The 20,480-nt window shown below is 41.1% G+C and overlaps 1 protein-coding gene across 8 annotated transcripts in view; it reads left to right on the top strand.

Moving 5' to 3' along the window:
• Positions 1-4,087: 4,087 nt before the first annotated feature.
• GOLGA4 (golgin A4) overlaps positions 4,088-20,480 on the top strand; it is a 66,316-nt gene continuing 49,923 nt past the window's right edge. For all 8 annotated transcript variants that reach the window (XR_011724313.1, XR_011724314.1, XM_071736105.1 and 5 more), the window contains exons 1-2: positions 4,088-4,498; positions 12,373-12,468. Coding sequence is in view for 6 of the 8 variants with exons in the window: in XM_071736105.1 (XP_071592206.1) it covers positions 4,103-4,498; positions 12,373-12,468 (492 nt within the window). In the remaining 2 variants the exon portion in view is untranslated. The remainder of the gene's footprint in view (positions 4,499-12,372; positions 12,469-20,480) is intronic.

Here is a 20,480-nt window from a genome sequence, read left to right as displayed (position 1 = left end):
TGTTACATGATTAGTTCTCCCTTCTGATTAGGTTTGTTTGCTCTATTACTAACTCATGGTAATTTATTTTTGGAGTAACTCGCTCAATGTCAGATATTATCCAGTAGGAATAATAGGAATTTTTTGTATTAGCCATTATTGTAACAGCACCATGATGCTGTAATGAAAAATACTAAAACATCGACAAACCTCCTTTCCAAAAAAAATATGAACCAACATTAAAAAGTTATCAGACTACATATGTTGCTTTCTTACATGTCTTCTAATATTTGAGATGGATGACTGAATTGAAAGAACTAGCTTCTAGCAAGTCTATACACTTTTCACAAAGTAATTCAAGTTGTAGGAATGGAAAAAAGAGTATTAAAAATCAAATTCATAATTTATGGTCATGGATTTTTTATGATTTACAGGAATCTGCAGTAACTTCAAGACTTCTAAAAATCCCATTGTACTAGATAGAGGTCACAGCACTGTGAACACTTAAATCATCATTAGCAACGATAATAGTTACTGGTTGAGATAGTATCCATTCTTCTGGCAACGAAGCTGCTTGTTATCTGAACTTGAAGCAGCAATTAGTGGGATTACTTCAGTTCAAAGTTAAGCAAATCGCTTGGCAAAGACTGTTTCTGGGCAATCTGAAATAACTGGCAACATCTATCCAGCTCCTGACCGCCTCTTCTCTCTTGCAGCAGCCTCCGTACTCAGGGGACTCGGTAAAGTAAGCAGAACATGATTTGCTTTTTTTGTCAGCTTAGTTTTCTGCATCCTCAACGTGCGGAATGACTAAGGGAAAGGTTTGACAGGCACTGGAGCTGGAACAAGGCAAGGAATGGGACTGCAGAGATGTGTGGGCTCCTGTCACTGTCAGAGGAGTCTAGACTGCTATGAAAACAGTTTTCAACATTCATTGATGGAATGAAACCAACGACTGCTGTAGATTTGGTGTGAAACAGACCTTTCTTCTTAATTATCTAACATAGCTAGTGCTGTTTGGAGATGCACACTTCTCTTTCACAGACAGAACAATAATGCTGTATTTCTCTTGTTTAGCTTGTGTTACCTGGTGTAGTTAAAGATTAGAGACCAGTCTTAACTTTCTACTATTTTTAATTCTAGGAAGATCACATTGACCCTCCAGAAGTAAGAGTAAGGGAACTATGTTGGCACTGTGTGTAAGAATACGGTTCCAGACATTTCCTCCAGGATTTCTGTGAGATTTAAAATAAATGCTTCATGTATTGTAGTATGTTTAACCAAACTTGCTGAGGCACCAAAACATTTAAAATCTCTTTAGAAAGCTGACGTTAGTATTTTGCAGTTATATGTATCTTCAGAATCTGTGTACTACTGCTCAGTGTAGGATATTGCCTTTTATTATCTGAGCAACACTTAGACCCATAGCTGTGTATCACAAAATATTGCTGTTTTGTACCAATTCAAAAGCACAAAATTGCACATCATCCTTGATTTCTTTTAAATGCCATCAATCTATATATGATTAAATGACACATACAAATATTACTTCATGTCAAACTCAGGTTAGGCACCTCCTGTGGAGAACGGGAGGTGATTATATGAATTGGAATTTGCCACTGCAAGGTCTTTTGTTGTGTAAAAAAAAAATCCCCTGGAAAATATCTAACTGCTGTATGATTACCATGTTGAGTTAGTATTATTGCAGCTAACTAAGAGTTCCATTTAATTAATCCCCTTACCATCTTCTGTAGTAACAAAAATATTAGTGTAGGAAAAAAAGAAGATTGATTCTAGCCTTGTACCTGTTTTCTTCCATATAGTCTTTAGTCCTGTAAAAGCATCTGAAATATCTGCACTGTGAGAAAGTTAGAACATACTATCTCAAGCTTTAAATTTTCCAAGGAAATAATACAGAGCTCTGTTTTGCATTGGATACATTTTATGAAAGAATTAAAGCTCTGCTTTAATTTGATTTTTTAGATTTTCTAATGTCCATTCAATTAGGCATCAAACTCACACACACTTAGGTGACTTAGGTTTAAATGCAACCTGTACATGCTGAAGAGAAGAAATGTGAGATAATTTGTAGTAGAGCACACAGGTGTGAGAGAATAATGGATCTATTAAGACATTGAATGTTGTTAGAGGGTTTCCCAAAACATTAATCAGGCAATGTCCCTCTCACTTGGTAACCTCTGAATTGTACAGCTATGCTGCTTCATGTCATATCTAAAGGGGACAGAGCCTACCTGACTGAAGCAGAGAAATTTTGCTTTTTACGGCTGTGATAAACTTAATTGCCTGTTTTATGTGATATCCTCATGGACAGTTATTTAGGTATTTTTGCCCCTTAGTCCTGGAGGTTTTTCTATACCTGTTTCAAGCTCGCCTATAGAAAAGACATTACAAAAATCTTCAAAATAATTATGACTTATGGCTTGAAGGTTCAGACTGGCTTTTTTAAGGTGTTCTAAATCAACTGTTGTTCTTGCTTGAAATCATATAGTGTGCAAGTCACTCTGACATCTGATGTATGCATAGGAGTCTTGATTGGAATGCACAAAAAAGGGTCGCTACCAGTCTCAGTGTACATACAGCTAAACAAACTGATGAAAATTACTTTTTAAAAAAAAAAACCAAAAAAACCAAAGCCCAAACACATTTAGCAAAAAACATAGGAAAACCTTGTATTGACAGCAACCAAACTGCTGTATCTTTTTTACTTTTTGGTCAGTGTACAGGAAATGATCCATTTCCTATCCACATTTTTCTTCAGATTACTTAAAGATGACAGGAGCACATTTCAGTGGAAACGTTTCTGGACATTGGTGATTACCACATACAGTATTCATTGTACAGTACTGCACAAAAGAGCACACGGTTCAGCATTTCTTGCAAATGGCATAATGCATTTCTAGCCTTCATAAAACATCACTGTCAACACAGCAAGTTTCAAAAGAGTCCCATTGTTGGAGAATGAATGCCAGCTACTGCTGACAGACCTCTTCATCTGCTCTGACAGCACTGCACACACACACGCACACATCTCATCCAACAAGGACCCGAAACCCGTGAGATTTTACCTGAAGTGGCCAAAAACAATCCTTCTCCCCGTCCCCTTCGCTGGCTTCAAGGAGATAACAACAATAGCGGTGGCAAACGCTGCCTTTCCACTTTTAATAGTACTCCCCAGGTTTACAAATAGAGGAGCACTCAAGATTTCAGGGGGAAATAAATGAACACAACGCGACTTTCTTACCAGCAGACAGGTTTTCACACGAGTTCAAAAAGCAACTATTGAGCATTTATATAGATTTAAAAAAAATTTTTTTAATTATTAATTTTTTTTAAGTCAGAAGGTTTCAAAGTCATGTGATAATAAGATACTAAATTCTTCGGCGTGTGAAAGCTTGTGCATCAGACCGTCACTAACCCGCCCAGAGGGACGGTGCCACGTCAGGGCTCACAACCCGCGGGGACCAGCATCCTGGCAAATGCCGGCTCTGCCCTGGTTTGCCACACCCCCTTCAGACGAGAAGGATTTACTGGGAATTGCTCAGCCAGAGGGCAGTCGCCATGGAAGCAAACAACCGGAAAAAAAACACTAAGCAGCCGGAGGTGGGATCCCACCTCCCGCTCTCCGGGCGCAACCGGAGCTCCCCAGACTCGCTCCTCGCACGCCGCTGCCCGCTGGAGGGGGGTCAGGGCCGCCCCTTCTCCATTCGTGGCTTTGTGGGGAGCAGGAGCCGGGTGCCAGGGCCCCCGGGGTCGGGCGCAGGATCCGGGGGTTGCCAAGGGACGGAGAGCCCGGCCGGTTGGAGAGATTTAAGGTTTCGGCCGCCCCACGCTTTACACAGCGGCGGAAAAGCGCAGCGAGGAGGCGGCTGCTGCCATTGTTGTTACAGCTCCGCTTCCCCTCCCTCCCTCCTGACAGAAAAGCAGTGACTCGGCGGTGCATTCCCTACCCCCGCCCGCGTTGTTCCCAGCACGGCACCATCTCCCTGCCCGCTGCCTCCAGGAGGAAGGCGGAGGAGGGAAGGCGGGCACCGCCCCGCCACTGGCTCGGTGCCCAATGCCGGGCGGACGGGCGCACCGCCGCCGGTACGGGGGGTAGGGGGGAATGGCACCCGGCATTCCGTTGGGAAGTTTGTGCCTCGTCGCTGCCCGTACCGTCAGGAGCGCTCGGCTCCACGTTGGCTGCGCAGGCGCAGTAACCGCGGCGTTCACCTGCTCCGTGGTGGGGGGGACAGAGGAAGGAGCGGCAGCGGCGGCGGCTCGGAGGGGCCCGGGGCGAGCGGAGCTCAGTCCCACCACCGCCACCCTCCCGCCCGCTACTAGGGAGGTGCTGCCTAATTATCCGGGGAGTCGCATCCCGCCTCCCCTCGCCGCCGATCTCCCTCCTGCCCCCTTCCCTCCCGCCACCATGTTCAAGAAGCTGAAGCAGAAGATCACGGAGGAGCAGGAGCAGGCGCCGCCGCGCGGGGCAGCGGGACGCGGGGCCCCCCTCACCGGGCAGGTACGGCGGGGGTTGGGGAGAGCCCTCGGGGAGAGAGGGATCTGCCGGGTCGCTGTGGAGGGGGCCGGAGCCCTGGGCGGCTTGGAGTGCCCGTCCGGGAGCCCGGTGGCCTTTCACCGGGAAGGGCAGGGGCAGGGTTGCGCTTCGCCCAGGAAGGCCTCAGCACCCTGCTGAAAGCGGGTCGGACCGGTCCCGCCGCCCCGGCCGCGGGGAGGGTCGCGCAGTGCAGCGCAGGCCTTGTCCTGCCTGCGGTGGCTGCCCGAGGGCTGTGGGATGGGCCGGACCGGATGGGACCGGGCCGGGCGGCGAGCGCTGCGCCCTGGATCTGGGTCAGCGAGGGGCGACTTCGCTCTTAACTTGGAGAGGAAACTTAGTTATTAACGAGATGCCTCCTGACCTGGAAACTTCTCCAGAGACTGCTGAGACTGTTACTCTTTTTGACAGCTCCCCAAAGATTGTGTGTTGCAGGAATGTAAAAAGCACCTCTTGCTAGAACATCAAAGGGAACGAAACAGAAGTGTGTTTCTTCTGGAGCATTCGGTGGAATGACACTTGATGTGCACTGGGTAGCAGTCCAGCGTTCAGATCTCTGCTTATATTTTTCTCTCATCTTGATGTTTGTTCTTTTAGTTCTTGTAGTTTCCTTCTGTTTCCATCGTTTAGAGAGCTAGTCTGCTTACTTTATACTTATTTTTGTTTTTTTAACTGTGGAAAGAGAAGATAGTATGAAACTGAGAGCAACGTATTTTTTTTTTTAGTAAAAATTTAATTGGTCACTTTCAATGTACTTTCCCAATATTACAATTAGTGTCAGATTTGAGAAGCTGTTTTAAAATTATAACGATTCACACAGATACAGCATGAGTGCAGAGTATCTCTGAAAGTCCACAGAGGCATGGTGGCCAAAAAATGTTATGATGATTTCATGTCTGTGTCAAAGCAGAATAACTCCCTCTACTAGTTGAAATTTGTGTAGAAAACCTTTGACAATTAACTTTTTATAGCAACCTCTGTGCTGAAGAAGATAATGTCTGCCTGTGTCCATGGCTTTCTGCTGGGCTAAGTATCCTTTGCATCTGGGAATCTAAAAGACTGAAACTGGTATGAACTCAGTATCATGTGAATGTTAGGTTACAGGCAGATAATTTGGTTAATTTTACAAATAGGGGATCTGTTGCCTGCACGTGACCTGAATGTAATTGGAACCACTGGGAGATCTGACGCTGCATAGTCTCAGTATTAGACCATGGCTTCAAAACTGCTGACGTTCAGCTATGTAGTAGTTTTTGGAAATGGATCTACTGTAAATGTTTTTGTAGCTTGTTGAGTTTTATTTTAAGCCCTTTCATAGTCATTAACCCTAGGTCTTCTCTAGATAGTGAAGTACATTTTTGTCAGTGGCAGCTTATAGGCTGTCCTGAACTGACATATGTGGTGGACTTTCAGAACAGTGTAAAGAGACTGAGCTGCAGAGCTTGCTATTTTCAATAAGCAGCAGCTAAATTATGATACATTGCAAACAGTATTGAAATCCACTTAGTTCAGGACTCTCGATGCATGTGTTAAAGGGTGGTTACTTGCTGAAAATTATCCTTGTGGATAAATTTGGGCCAGAGTGCACATATGCATCTAACAGAGTAATAATATACTGCAGTCTTTATTTGGCTGTTAAAATTAATGTTGACAAATTTCATTAAACCTAATGCAGGATCTTATGATAAATGGTACCTTCACAGAGTCCACTATACTGTGGACCAAGTAGATCATGTAACTCAAGGGTTGACATGAATAGAAAGGCAGATGCAGAAAATGCCAACAGGTTTTTTTTTTTTCATTATGTATGTATGTATTATGTATTCTTCAATTACAGTACACTTCCAGTACAGTACACTAGAGGGTAACGAGTTAAATCTGATCTTAACAGTAAAATAGGCTAGGCTGCTTACTCTTCATATATCATTTGAGAAGTGATTCTGTAAATAAGGAAGGAGCAATAAAGTTTTGAGGCCTGTGAAATGTACTGGAGTCTTGCAGAGAATGTGTTATCTTGCTTTTAGTAATTCAGATCCTTGAAATGCACTCCACTTACTAGGTACTCTGTTGTGGTCAGCTTTCTACCAAGACGTTTTCCAATTTTCCAAAACATATAACAATGTAACATAGTAACTTAGTTTTATGAAGCTCTTGTTTGAGTTAATTTTTGCTGTTTTCTGTGCTACACCCTGAAGGAAGACTTCCCTCCTCATACAGTTCAGATGTTATGCTTTGAGATCTAGAACTTGTTATTTATGCTCTGGTTTGTAGTCTCTGAGACTAAATTTACTGTCCTAAGACTAATTAAATCCAGAGATAAAATTTCTGCAGTGTAACACTAATTGAGCTTGAGGGCAAGAATCTTTGTAGGCCTCCAAATTTCATATGAACATTTAGCTAACTGGTGACATCTGTTAGATTGGGGCTGTCTGCACTCTGACCCTCACAGATTGAGGAACACATCAGTTTGTAACTGCTGACAAGGAGAAAAAAAAAGTCCTATTGCAATTCCAGGTTTCTTTTGGACTTGTAGGTGTTGAAGACAGTCACCTGACGAACAGGGATGAAGAAAAAGTGGAGACATTAAGTGCAGTATTTGCCTCAGTCTTTAATAATACTTTTAGACCTTGGGCTGCTCAGTCCTATTAAGTTGGAGGCCCATGACTGTGGAAACAGTCCCTTTCCATTTGTGGACACTGAAATGGTAAGGGACCAGCTGTATCAGATGAATGTTCTTAACTCCATGGGGGCCTGATGGAATTCATCCCAGAGCACAGAAGGATTCAGAGACTGTGGCAGCAGGGCTCTTCTTAATTATCTTGAGAGTCTGGGGAGGTTCCCAGTGACTGGAAGACAGCCAGCGTTATCCCAGTTTACAAGAAGGGTAAGAGGGAAAACCCAGGGAAAGAAAGACCTGTTAATCTATCTGCATGACCTGGAAAAATTATGGAGAAGATCATGCTGGGTGCTATTGAAAGACATTTTAAAGAAAATTCAATCATAAGGCACTGTCAGCGTGTGTTCACAAAGGCAAAGTCCCTTTAAAGATGTAAGATCACCTAGCAGATGAAGAGAAGGTAGTAGATGTATTTTTTTAATCTCATGGATTTTAGTAAAGCTTTTGATACTGTCGTTCACAGCATCCTTCTGGACAAGTTGTCTAACTGTGGAATGACACAGTGTGCTGAGTGAAGAAGTGGATGTAGTGCAGAGGTCAAAGACATGTAGTGAGCAAATATTGGACTCTACACCCGGGGTGCAGTAAAGTTGGACACAAGTCTTTAGAGAGGAGTGGTTGTAGGGCAACCCTGCAGAAAGGGCTCTCGGGGTGCTGAATGACAGGAGGCTCAACAAGAGTCACCAGTGTGACCTGGCAGCCAAGAGGAAAAGCCACATCCTAGGGTGGTTCAAACATGACACAACCATCTGGTCCAAGGAGGTGATTAGCCTGCTGTATTTAGTGCTGGTGTGGCTTTGCCTGGAGAACTGTTTGCAGTTTTGGACCCCATAACTTGAAAAGGATATCAAGATCCTTGAACACATCCCAAGGAGGGAGCCAAAGCTGGGGCAGGGGCTGCCAGGCCTGTCCTCTGAGGAGCATCTCAAGACATGGGGTTTGTCTAGCTTGGAGAGAAGGAGGCTGAGGGACAACTTCACAGCAATCTGCAGCTTCCTGAGGAGGGGAAGTGGAGAGGGAGGTGCTGAACTCTTCTCCCTGGGACCCAGTGCCAGGACACATTGGAATGACTCAAAGCTGAGCCTCTCAGGGGAGGTTCAGACTTGACACGGGGATATGTTTCTTTATTGAGAGGGTGTTCAAACCCTGGAACAGGCTTCCTGGGCAGGTGGTCAATGCCCCGTGCTTGTCAGTGCTTAAGAGGCATTTGGACAGCACCCTTAATGCCATGTTTGAACTTTTTGTCAACCCTGAAGTGGTCAGTCAGTTGGACAAGTTGTTTGCTGTGGGTCCCTTTCAGCTGAACTATTTATTCTATTCTATGCGCCCACCATAAATGAGGATAATGATGAGAGTGTTATTTGCCTGAAATGCCAGGGGTTCTTCAGCTCCAAAACCACTTTCAAGGGCACACAGCACAAAGGTTACAAGTGGAAATGGGGTTTTATTTCTATTTCTCTGACTCCGTCTCAGGGGTGATGCTCACAACATTAACACAGAGCACATGTGCAGCCAGGAGCAGGCTGGTGCATGCCTCACCTTTAGCTGGAAAGAACATCCCTTGCTGTCTGGCAAAGGCAGCCACAGAGCTGCAGAAAGTAGCAGCAGGAACACAGGCCAACCAGTCCCTGTCTGCTGAAGAGCGAGAAGGTGAAGAAGGAGGGTCAGGACCAACCACACACAAGAGAAGAGAAATAAAAAGAGGTGTGTGGTAGAAAGTGTGACACGTAGCGATGACAAACACACTTTTTGTATTCCCAGACTTGCTCCTTTGCCGCTGTGCTCCTTGTCCAGTGATCCATGAGAAGCTCTCGTGCCCGCCCGGCGCTTGTGCTGCACGCAGGGAGAGCTGGAAAATGGCATCTCCGGGTGGTGCAGCCAGGCTGGAGCCCTCCCAAGCACAGCCTGGTTTGCACCAGCAAGAAACCCTGGGGAAACAGAGCCAAGGGAAGAGCAGAGCTGCTCCTGCCCCAAATGGGGAAGAGAGCCCGAGAGAGCTGGGGCACGAGTGGTGCCCTGGGGGTGCCAGAGCAGCAGGCGGGAACCGAGCTGAAAGGGCCCAGAGGAGCCCTGACAAGGGGCTGTGCTCAGTGCTACAGAGGAAAGCAAAAAACCCCACGGACACTTGTTAGGCCACCGTGGGGGAAAAAAAGCCTTCCTGCCCCCAGCTGCAGGGCACAAGAGGCCACGGTGGTGATGCAGGAGCAACAGGCACTAAGCCAGCCCAAATGGGTCAGAGGAGGCCTGGCAAGGGGTCATGCTCAGTGCTGCAGAAGAAGGCAAAAAACCCCCGGGGCCCAGGGCCAATCTGCCCCAGGGGAAAATTCCTTCCTGACCCCAGCAGAGCTGGTGATAGGATCGCTCCCTAAGCATGTGAGCAAGACTGCCTCCTTGACACAAGGGCTGGTCACTCCTCCCTGGAGATGCCCAAGCCATAATCTCCCTCAAATTGGAGCAGCCTCAGGGGCTTCCCAGAGTGTCCCTGTGCCCCTGCCCTGATTGACTTTTGGAACAAGAATCCTGCCTGTGCCTGCTGGGGCACCAGTGGGTGCTCCAAAGCACTGGGACCCTTGGCAACATCTCTGCATCTCCTTTCTTACTGCTATTGCCCCTGGCTCCAGGGGAGATGAAGATGGTGAGCTCTGCAGTGCTCCTCAAGAAGGCATTCCCTTGGTCTGGCCATGGATATCCTTCTGAAAAGGATTTCCATCCATGAGATGAGCCTTGCAGCAGAGGAACTCCATCAGCCTTGTTCAGCCTTTGCTCTCCCTCCCTTGGCCCCCTCCAAGTAATTCCATCAGCTCCTCAAGGTCTTCTTGGATGTCTTCAGGCTGCCCCCAGGCCAGCTCTGGCTTTGGAACCCAGGAGGATGCTTCCTTTTATACTGCCCAGGGGCATAGCCACTGGGCATCTCTGTAAATTCATCTGTACATTCAGACTGTGTAAATAAGGGCATTTGTACCACAGACATTCATGTGGTTTTGCTGATGCCACAGGTGAAAGACCCTGTGTGATCTTTGCCAAGATGTAGAGAGCATGCAGGATTTCTTCACCATCTCTAACCAACACACCAGGTTTGCTGTACCCTCTTTATGGTGAGGTCTTCTTGGAAAGGAGACCTGAATCGGTCTGTGTCATTTAACACATTTTTCCTTGGAGTACACCTCCTTTTTTCTTTCATTTTCTTCATCATTGATACCTTTCTTGAAAGTGATGGCAGCCTTCTCGGCCTCTCTTGCTCCTTCCAGTAGTCACTGTCTTCTTCCCTAGGCTCCCCATGCCCCCCATCAGTTGCTTTGTCTTTGTCTTCCTTCATCCCAGTCAAAATTTGTCTGTCTTGAGCCTGAGGAATGAGAAATGTCATCCCTGGTGGTACATGGAAGTCCTCACCAGGTGTCACGGTTCACCAGGTTTTTGCAAAATGCTGGCCTTTCCTGTGGAGTTTCCTTGCCTGACATACACAAGTGCATTTGCCTGTATCCTGCTAGTGGCTCACAGCCACCCTGTGACCTACTCATGTCTCCAGGAACATTTGCCTACTCCAGTGTTTCCAGCCTGGAGCAGGAACTCCGGGGCTCCATCTGACATTGCAGGGTCCTCTCCTGCAGATCCCTGCTCTTCTGTTTCTTCTCCTCCGTTGTAGCCAACTTCAGTTATGTAACATTTCTGTTCCTTTCCCAAGGGCAACGAATCTTCCTGCTGCTGCAGTGCCCAGTGCCACTGAAATGGCCGTGAGGTGGCAACAAGTCTGAAAGCAGCAGTGATAGCTGCAGAACCACTCAGGGCAGAGGGAAGAGATGTGCTCATACTCCTCCTGTACAGTAGCAGGGTGGTGATGGACGTTTGGAAACAGTTTTCCTTCTGTATGGTGAGGGCCAGGGGTAATCTTTGAATCACTGGAATAATGTTAGGGAGTAGGAAAAAAGGGGTAGTAGGTTTTTGGCATAAGTAGATCATTGTTGTTTCTCAAACCGTAGAGATACTTTTGGTGTGACATTTTTCAGCTGGACATAGAGCTTTCAGGGTGAATGGTTATTTGGCTCCAGGTGAGGTGTTTTACTGATGATTGGTATTTTCAAGTGGGAACATTGGGTGTGATTGGTCAGACCTGTAACTATATCTGCTTTGGGAATAATCCTGTGAGTCATTATGATATTAGAATTGATTCATAAGTATTTTACGAAGTTTTATCATAGATCTAGACCATAAACTGAGTGTAATTCCCTGAAAAACTGTCTATTTTGGTAATAACTTTTCAGTGGTTTGATATTCTGTCAGTCATGGTTTAGAACTTTCAACTCTCTCTTGTGAGACAGGCATTTTGCAAAGCAGAATTTATGCATGCAGCCTCAATGATGATGCTGCATCAAAGTGTTAAATGATTTGTGGTAGTTGTCTTTTGTTTTAATTTTTCCCAAAGCACTGTGTTCATTCTGATTATATTGTAGAATATACCTAATGAAAGATCTTACACATCAATTTTTTTTCTGCTTAAAAGCTCGTTGATAGCCTAATGCTCATTACATTTATAGAGAAATTTTTGAGTGTTGATGTATGAGACTGACAAGCTACATTTGAGTTGGCATGGCTTGTTGCAACCTCAGCATGAAGCTGTGACATGTCTTTGAAGAGATGTTCAGTGTTTGTAGGAACAAGGTCATAATGATATCATAAAATGTGTCATCATCTTCTTTAGTTTTTCTTTGTTTCGGTTCAATTTTATGCAGGCTTTTTACTTTTGTCAGTTTTTTTGTTATTGTTTTTAGTTTCTTGAAGGAATCAGAAGGTATTCCATGTGTGAATTCTTGAATTCCTGCGGTTTGAATAACTGTTAAACCTTAAGCAATCTTCTGTGTTGCTGAAGTATTAGGGGGCTTGGGTTTTAAATCAGGTCTGAGAGGACCATGGTCATAAATAATAAAAATTAGAAGTTTTGTTGCATGCTCCTGAGGCTGATTGATTGTGTTCTTCTCTGGAGACTTTGTACTAAGATAGAACTTGTCACAGACAGTATGTGGAAGTGGTTGCTTTATTTAAAAGGAAGATCTAGACCAGGATTTACTGAGTTGTTACAGTTAGTAATTGTTTAAGTAAATTATGTTGTGGAATAACTAGTTCTGGACTTAATAATATTTTCTTGTTGGTATATGTGATCTCTTTGTAGGTCCCTTCTAAATCCCCTCCATCAGCTGGCAACAGAAGCAGGGCATCTTCATTTACAGATGAGAACGATGAAGGTACTTCAACACCAGACAAAGAGGTCAGTTGAGAACTGTGTTTTTCAACTTCAAAAATAAAACCACCTAACTTTGTGTCTTTGTTTCACTTTTGATTCCTCAATGGTATTCTTTTCTGTGCATTACAGATAAAAGAGTAGTGTGACTTTTAGGCTAAATACTGAATTGGTTAATATTAGTAAAACAGACCTCTAAGATGTAGTGATTGACCCCTAGATCAGGAAAATTGTAAAGTCCATCTTCCCATCTTAAAAATCTTACTTCTAAACTGATCTCGGTGTGTTAGTGGGACAAATTACATTAAGGCACAGTAACTTTGGGTTTTATGCATCTTTTGCTTGAAAAGTTGGGTCAATCCAGTCGACTGTACGGGTAACTTGGGGTGGATGAGCCTAAAGGATTAAACTCAATCCTTGTCAATGTTTCTATCAGTGCCAGTATTAATTATCAAATGCAAACAACATCAACCAACAACAATATAAACAACAACCCCCTCAAAAGAACACCCAAAACCCAACACCACCCCCAACAACAAACCAAACCAAGTCTAAATTATCAATCTTTAAGATATCATTAAAATCACTATTGGGATGGTTGGGTAATCACGAGTTGCATAATAGAGCAAACAGAAAAGATAATCCACATTCATCTTTTTTTTCATATTGAGTACTTTGGCTTTTTCGAAGTGGCTTGATTAATAAAGACAAAAACAACAAACAAAAGCTTAATGAGTATGAAAGTAGGCTGATGGAATAAAGCAGGGAACTTGTATGATTCTGTGAACTTTGTCAGAGAAAATGTTGAATTCCTAGCCAGAAAATTCAGTTGCAGGATTTTATTAAAAAAAAAGTGTTCTCTTGCAGTGTTACTTTTGTCTTGAACACCTCATTTTCTTCAGATGATCAGCTATACCTGAAATGCATCTTAGGTTACATTATTAATGCTACCAGTGATTACAGCTTGGCAGTTTCCTTCCTGCATTGCTAATAGAAATGAAAGGAAGAGTACCTAATGATTTTTTTTTTTTTTTTTTTGTATTTACTGTATTTGTAAATTCAGTATTGAGTCTTCTAGTAAATGCTTATTTTCTGTACTGTTATATATGTATGCAATTACTTTCCTGTGTCCCTGGGGGAAGGGTTTTTGTTAACTGATGCTCAAAATGTCAGCAAGCAGTGTCACTCAGGATTAAATTACCAAGTGTTTCAGTAAGGAGAGTGTGCTGGGGTTTTTTTGCATTTTTATTCTTATTGTGGAATATAGAAGTGGTGTATTGCTGCATGAGAACTGCCACTGTGACCTAGAAGGAATGAATTAGAGTTGATATTATCAATGACCACTGCAAACATAAACATTTTTGCTTTGAAAAAAAAAAAAAAAATTATTATGTGAATCTATTGTAGAATGTGCTAAAGGTTAAAGGATTGATTTGGCCAGGGTTTTCAGGCTTTGTAAGTAGCAAAAACTTAGCAGAAAATGTACTATTTAAGTCATGAGCCTCAGTGATGCTCCTGTGTGGAATTCTTCTGTGAACTGATTTTGCTTTGTTTTGTTTTGTTTTTTCCTGTTAATTTGGTGCTGCCCATGCAAAAGGAAGAACCGATCACTCTTTTCAGTGGGAAATAAAGGGGAAGACTAAGTGGTAACACATTTAATCCCTTTTATTATACAAGCACCAACTGCTTTTCTGCTCAAGAAGCTCTAACGTGTAACTCTCACTTTGAGTGAAAGGCAGTATACTTAATTTGTATTTATTTTTGAGGATGTCACCTTTTATTCCAGGTCTGAAAAGGTTTATGAACCTGAAAGCTTACTTTCTTTTTCAGTTTTATCAACTCATTTAATAAAAAATATTACCTCTTGTTACAGTTCGGATAATGTATTTAAAATAAATGCATTTCTGAATGGCTTTGGGTACTACTGATATGTCACCTGTGTGTATCAGTGTTTTCTGTAGTGTTCATGCTTTCTATGGAGAACTACAGTTTGTCTTGTAGTGCTTCATTAGACATATGTTGCTCCCAGCAGACTGTTTTTTCAGTCTGCTTTTTTTGAAAAATGGGAGAAGCAAAGAATTCCCCACAGAACATGCCAAGTTGTGCTGGAAGAACATTATGCTCTAAATACACTGGTTACACTGGAATGATAAGAGAGGCAGAAGGAGAATTAAGATTAAGAATGCAAAGAGAATACTGAGGTGACCTCAGATTTACAGTTATCCTTGGGCTTAGGGAACTGCTATGAGAATTTTATGTGTGAAGCATATCCTGTAATTAATGAGAAAGCAGTGAAGATACTAAGGGAATGAAAATACCTTTTTTTTCATAAGGACTGGTTTTATGTAAAATGGAGAATTTTTCTAAAATAAAAATAAACCTAAATTCTGAAGACATGAAATCTCCTTTTTCCAAATAGTTCTCTTTAAAATCTGCCTGTTGTATTGTTTTTTTTATAAAATTAAGTGGAAGTATTACTATACTTAAAAAAGCTGCACATTTTACGTACTATCTGAAAATATATACAAGGGTATATATGGGTGAATTATGTCTTTTTGGAGGCATTTTTTGCAGTATTTTCATTTGATCAGAAGGTGTTTTATGTACAGGTGTCAATGGCATTACAATGAACTAAAGTTGGACAGCATTTAGTCCATTGAAAATATTTAGGTTTGAAGAGTATCAGATGGTAAAACATTCTTGCAGTACATGAATAATTGATAACCATTTAGGTACTGAAAGCTAAGCAAAACTATGTTGTTTCATAGTTCTTTAAAATAATGTTCTCTGTCCTTCCTCTAGCCTATTATGTCTCAGTATGTCTTTTAGATTTTTATTTCTGTAATATCAAACTTGTGATTATTTATTATGAAAGCTTTGATTTAAAACCAGAATGTTTTTAGAAGAAAAACAAATTTCAGAGTGAATTACAGTTGCATATGACAGCAGCAGCCTGATGAAGGGAATTATAAAAAAATGTACTGGCAGGCTTTCTTGCTTTATATTCTGCAATTATAAGATTTTTTTTCAAAATTTCAGGACAGTCTCATGCCCACCTTTTTATCCAGCTTCTGTTCTAGCAGTGCAGTAGATCTGCAGAGGCAGCGTTACAGACAATCTCATAATTTTTTCATGTGTAAGGAAAATGCAAAAGTCTGTCTAATTCTTGCAAGTAGCCCATAAAGTATGAGTACAGTGTGAGATAAAAGCATATATTGATATTCGCATAGAACTTCTTGAGGAAACTTGGATATCCAGAGCTTTCTGAGCTGTTACTGATAATATTTGAAATAGCCCTGGACAGTTAGATACGTGGTCACTTAGTGCTCGCTGTCTTTTTGAGGGAAAAGTAGTGCTTGCTTTTCAAGCTGCTGCAGCTGTTGACTTTTGAACAGAATGTGGAGTAAAATAGATGCATTAAATTCAGTACAGTTCCCAGTTCAAGATTTTCTTTGTGTTCTGTAGTATGCTTCCTTACAAGTGAGCCCCACCTGCAGGAGATAAAAAAGCAGGCTCAGAGCAATCAGCTGAGAGCAAAGAGCTGACAGCTTGCTGTGGATGACCCACCAGTCATGCAGATCCAAATACCACTCACATCCTCATGAGTGTTATGGAAGTGACAGCAGAGCACAATATATATAGCTCTGCTTAGAGCTCAAGATAAACTAGCCAAGATACTTCTGCTTGCACTTCAGTGCTGTGTGATGACTTTGTTTTTAAAATAATGGAAATCTGTTTCTAGTGTGGGTTATTAATAAGCAGGACAAGTAAGGCTGAAATAATATCCCTTCAGTATCTTGATGTACTTCTACTTAGTCATTGCCATGCAAAGATGATAGTGGTTCAGGTATGTCTTTTTTTTCTGACATACAAATTTAAAACTAAACTTTCGTGGCTGTGTAACCTTATTTGTATGTATGCCTGGATTTTACAACTCCCTATGCATACAATTCATATTTACATTGCTCATCTGAGGAAGAAACAAACAAAAACCACCAAACAAAACAAGCTAACAAAAAAAAAAAAAAAAAAAAAAAAAAAAAAATCAACACCGCAAAACCAAAATCCAGACAACCAGAAAAGAGTTAATTTTATTTCTGTACTGCTTCTTTCTGAAAATGCAGTTTTTGCACTCTTAGATTCTGGAGCTTTTTAATTGCAGAGAAATCTTGATCTTTCAGCTCTTCTGTTTTTTCTATTCCCTGATCACAGTAGGGATGAGGCATATAAGGTTATGTTGCAAATTGCATGAAGCTTGTATAAATAAATATTAGAGTAAGTCAGCAGACTACTGACATATTCACAACTTTTTTCTGGCATTCCTGAACTGGGACAAATAATCAAATTTATTTAACCTTTTATTTTATTGTGAGGAATGTGTTAGTTGTCAGTAAAAGCTGAAAATTTAAATCTTTAGCCTGGTTGTTGACATCCTTTCCAGCTCCTTGAAACAAATAAGTAAATACTGGTTTGCCTCTTAGGCAAGTTTATAGCCTCTTCCCTTTCCCTCTGTTTTAGTGTCCTTGTATACAACTTGGCAAAATTGTCCACATACAATTATAGAAGCTTTTAAGCATTAATGTACTACAAATGGTCATATACAGTGATGTACTATGGTATTGAGAATGTATGCATTTTCAAATTAGTTGGATAGCACAGTTAGATAGTTAATCTGAAATTTGAAACCACTGATTCTCTTTTTTTTTCCCCTGAAGGGGCATAATGACTACCTTTGTTAATACATTCTGTGTATATAGCGTGCATTGATTCAGCTACTGCCATCTCTAGAGCAGTAAGGCTTGGGTCACACTCTTATTTCCTGTGAAATTCTGTTGGTTTTGGGTTTTTTTTGTTTTTCTCCATCATGTAAAAGAAGCTCTTTGATCTATGTGGGATCATGTGTACTTTGGCCTTTGCTCTCCACTCATCAGAATCTTAGCAAAGGAAGATTTGAACAGGGTGATTCTTCAGGAGGAGGAAAAGTGAGAATAATATGAGCACTGTTGGTTCTGGAGTTCAGAAAGACCATAAAGAACAAGGAATGGTGCTTAACTTAGGCCAAACATCAGTTCTACAAAAACTGTTTAGACTTTTGGAAATACAAAGGTTATTTTAAAAATAGCTTTATATATTGTTCTTTGGTGATACTGAAGGAAATGTAACATCATCTGATGTCTGGCTTCATCACCTAATTTACCTCATTTGTAACTTCCCAAGCTAGAAATGTTTGTTGATTAGTAAGATTTTACTTGAGGGAAGGAAAAAAAAGACAAAAAAACCTGCCCCAAACATTTAATGCATGACAAACAATCAGCAATGTTGTAGCCTTAATTTGGTTTCTGAGATTAAGCTTGTTATGGGGTAGGGAGTTCATTTGCCCTGAAGTATGGTTGAAATTGAATGTTGGAAGATCTTAAAAGAATTTCTGTGGTGACCTTGGAGTGTGATTTGATGGCATTTGGGGGACTAGAGAAAGTTAGTTGAATGATTATTTATGTCTTCACACATTCTGTCTTTTTCCAGAATGCATCAGCCCAGCTGGATCCCCTGCTTGTTTAATTTTATTGATCCCATTACTGCCATAGTGCTAATATGCTAATGATATGTCACAAAATATAGCACCATGTATGCTTAATGTTTCTGAGGTTACTAAGATAATTCAGAGTGGGTTTTAGGCCAGATCCTGAAATACAAGAATTCATTGTGAAAATATTTGTATCTTTTTACTTCTGTCAGATTAGAAGGTGGTTTCTTGCATTTTTCCAGACAGAGGTGAATAATTTCCAGTGACCTTTAATACCTCTTCCTCCTCCTCCCAAGTTAACTATACAACTAGTTTTCAATCAGCTATTCAGTATAACTTTAAAAAAAATTACAAGTGAAGATAAAACCAAGTCTGTACTGGAAAGCTTTTGGTAGTGTAATCATGGGACTCATTAACAGTTTTGCCTATAATTTAGCTGTAAAACTGTAACAGGTAATGAGCTGCCGTAGTAACAAAAATATTGTGAGCAGGTTCTTAAATATTTTTCATTGTTGTGCACATAACATTCAAGAATGGAGAATGGACCTGCTAATGAGAAGATACAGCCAGTTCTACGTGTACTAAGGAAATAGCAGTCTTGGACCATGACTGAGTATATTCTGTCTTTAGTACCTATTTGAAGTGTGAAAGTTTTGTCTACTGGGAAGCAAATATTTAGTGAATTCATTTTGATACAGTGATTACTGTTCTGCCTTGGTACTGTTGCCTTCTGCACTCCTTTAAATGTAACATTGCCCCCTTCCCCTTTGGTGCTTGCCTTTCCTCAAGCAACAGTAGGGTGAAGCCAAGATGGTTTAATGATATTCTTGCATCTGGGTTCTGACCTCTACCTGTGAAACTCAGCAGTATTGTTAATTGCATACTACTGTTTGTATAAACCAGTAGTTATGATAGAAATGCTGGTGTTATACATCTGCAAACTCAAGCAGTGCTGCATCAATTTATATTTATAAGCTTTTTTCTTTTTCTCAAAAGTGTAACACTTAGTAATGTGAATTGGCATCTTGTGATCTTGCTTAGAAAGGAGTTACGTATATTCTCTGTCACTTGCATATCAGGTAGTTTGAATGAGTTTCTAAAACTAATTCTTCCTATTGTTTAGAGCTCTTTGTCATCTTACTTGTAAGTTTTGGGTTTTGTAGTTAACATTTTGTGAAAGACTTACTGTCTAAGCCTCCTGTTAGAACTTGGCTGCACTGATGTGGTCATGGACTTCAGGTGATGTTTGGAAATACAACAATTCATAGATGCTGAACATACAGTCTAATTTTTCATTTCTTTTGGTGAAGAATAGTGTGTTAGAGCTTAAATAGGAATTCATTTTAATGCAAATTGTGTGGTATATTGTTTATTGGAATTATGAGTAAGAAAAAATAATGCTATGGTGAAATATCACAATTTAATATCTTGATAAGCAGACATTAGAATACTGTTACTAGAGAAAGGTTAATTTGAACCATCTGTGATTCCTAAAGTTCTAGACAGTCATGTTTTTAGAAGTGACTTGACCAGGTTGGAGTTAATATATATGTTGAAAATGTAATTAATCTTTTGGTTAATAATATTTGCCATAATCCACTTATGAGTGCTTTGCGAAGTGTTTCATCATCTTAACTGGTTTTCAGTAAACATTCAAAGTAATTATTTTCTTAAAAGATTTCATAATTTGATTTGTGATTGAAGGTGCACCACATACTGCAAACTCACGAGCCCGTCAGACTTGCTTGTACTACTGCTGCTCTGTGTACACTTGTGTATACATAGCATTTGCTGTTTCTTTTTCTGGCATATCCCTTTCAAGAGATACATGTGAAAATGCATAGCCCAACCAAAGTAAGAGCTTCTACAGCCATGACCCAACTTTTTTTTTTTTTTTTAAATACTCACATGAGAAAGTAAACTTGGGTGGGTTTTACACACTTGAATGAATATACACTAAGAGCTTTACACCACTTACTCCTAGGCACAGTACATGTAACAGACTGAGAGAGACTGGTGGTGAATCTGACCAAACTCAGCATGTGATTGCAACTACAGTGAAAGTGTGTCCAGGTCAGAGGGAAGAACACTGGAAGCAGAAGAAATGAATGAGACCACTTCTCTTCTTAGGAGATTGTGTTTGTAGTAGTTGAGAAGTGAGATGTTTCAGCTAGTTTCACAGACCTAGCTAGTTCTTGCAAATCGAGTGAACTATTGGAGCATTTATCCCATATTAGAGAAATGAGCATGGGTAACAGGTAATGGTCACTGTAGTTGCCAATTTTACCAGTAGAAGTTGGCCATAAATTTTAGAATCGGTGCTCTGCAGATACCCTGTCTCTAAAGACAGTTCCTGGTTTTGTTGAATTGGTTTTGACCATGAACCAAAGCTTTTTTCCCTTTGTAGTTCTAGAAGATTTTCTGATATAACTAGCACATTGTTTAGGTTAGTTTTCTGCAGAATTGGTAATTTACATTTTTGTTACTTAGTTTTTTCATTAATTACTTTTTTATT

This window comes from Heliangelus exortis, chromosome 2 (assembly GCF_036169615.1).
Source record: "Heliangelus exortis chromosome 2, bHelExo1.hap1, whole genome shotgun sequence".
Taxonomy (NCBI): Eukaryota; Metazoa; Chordata; class Aves; order Apodiformes; family Trochilidae; genus Heliangelus; species Heliangelus exortis.
Note: the sequence above shows the minus strand (reverse complement) of the source record. Positions and strands in the feature narration are given on the sequence as shown.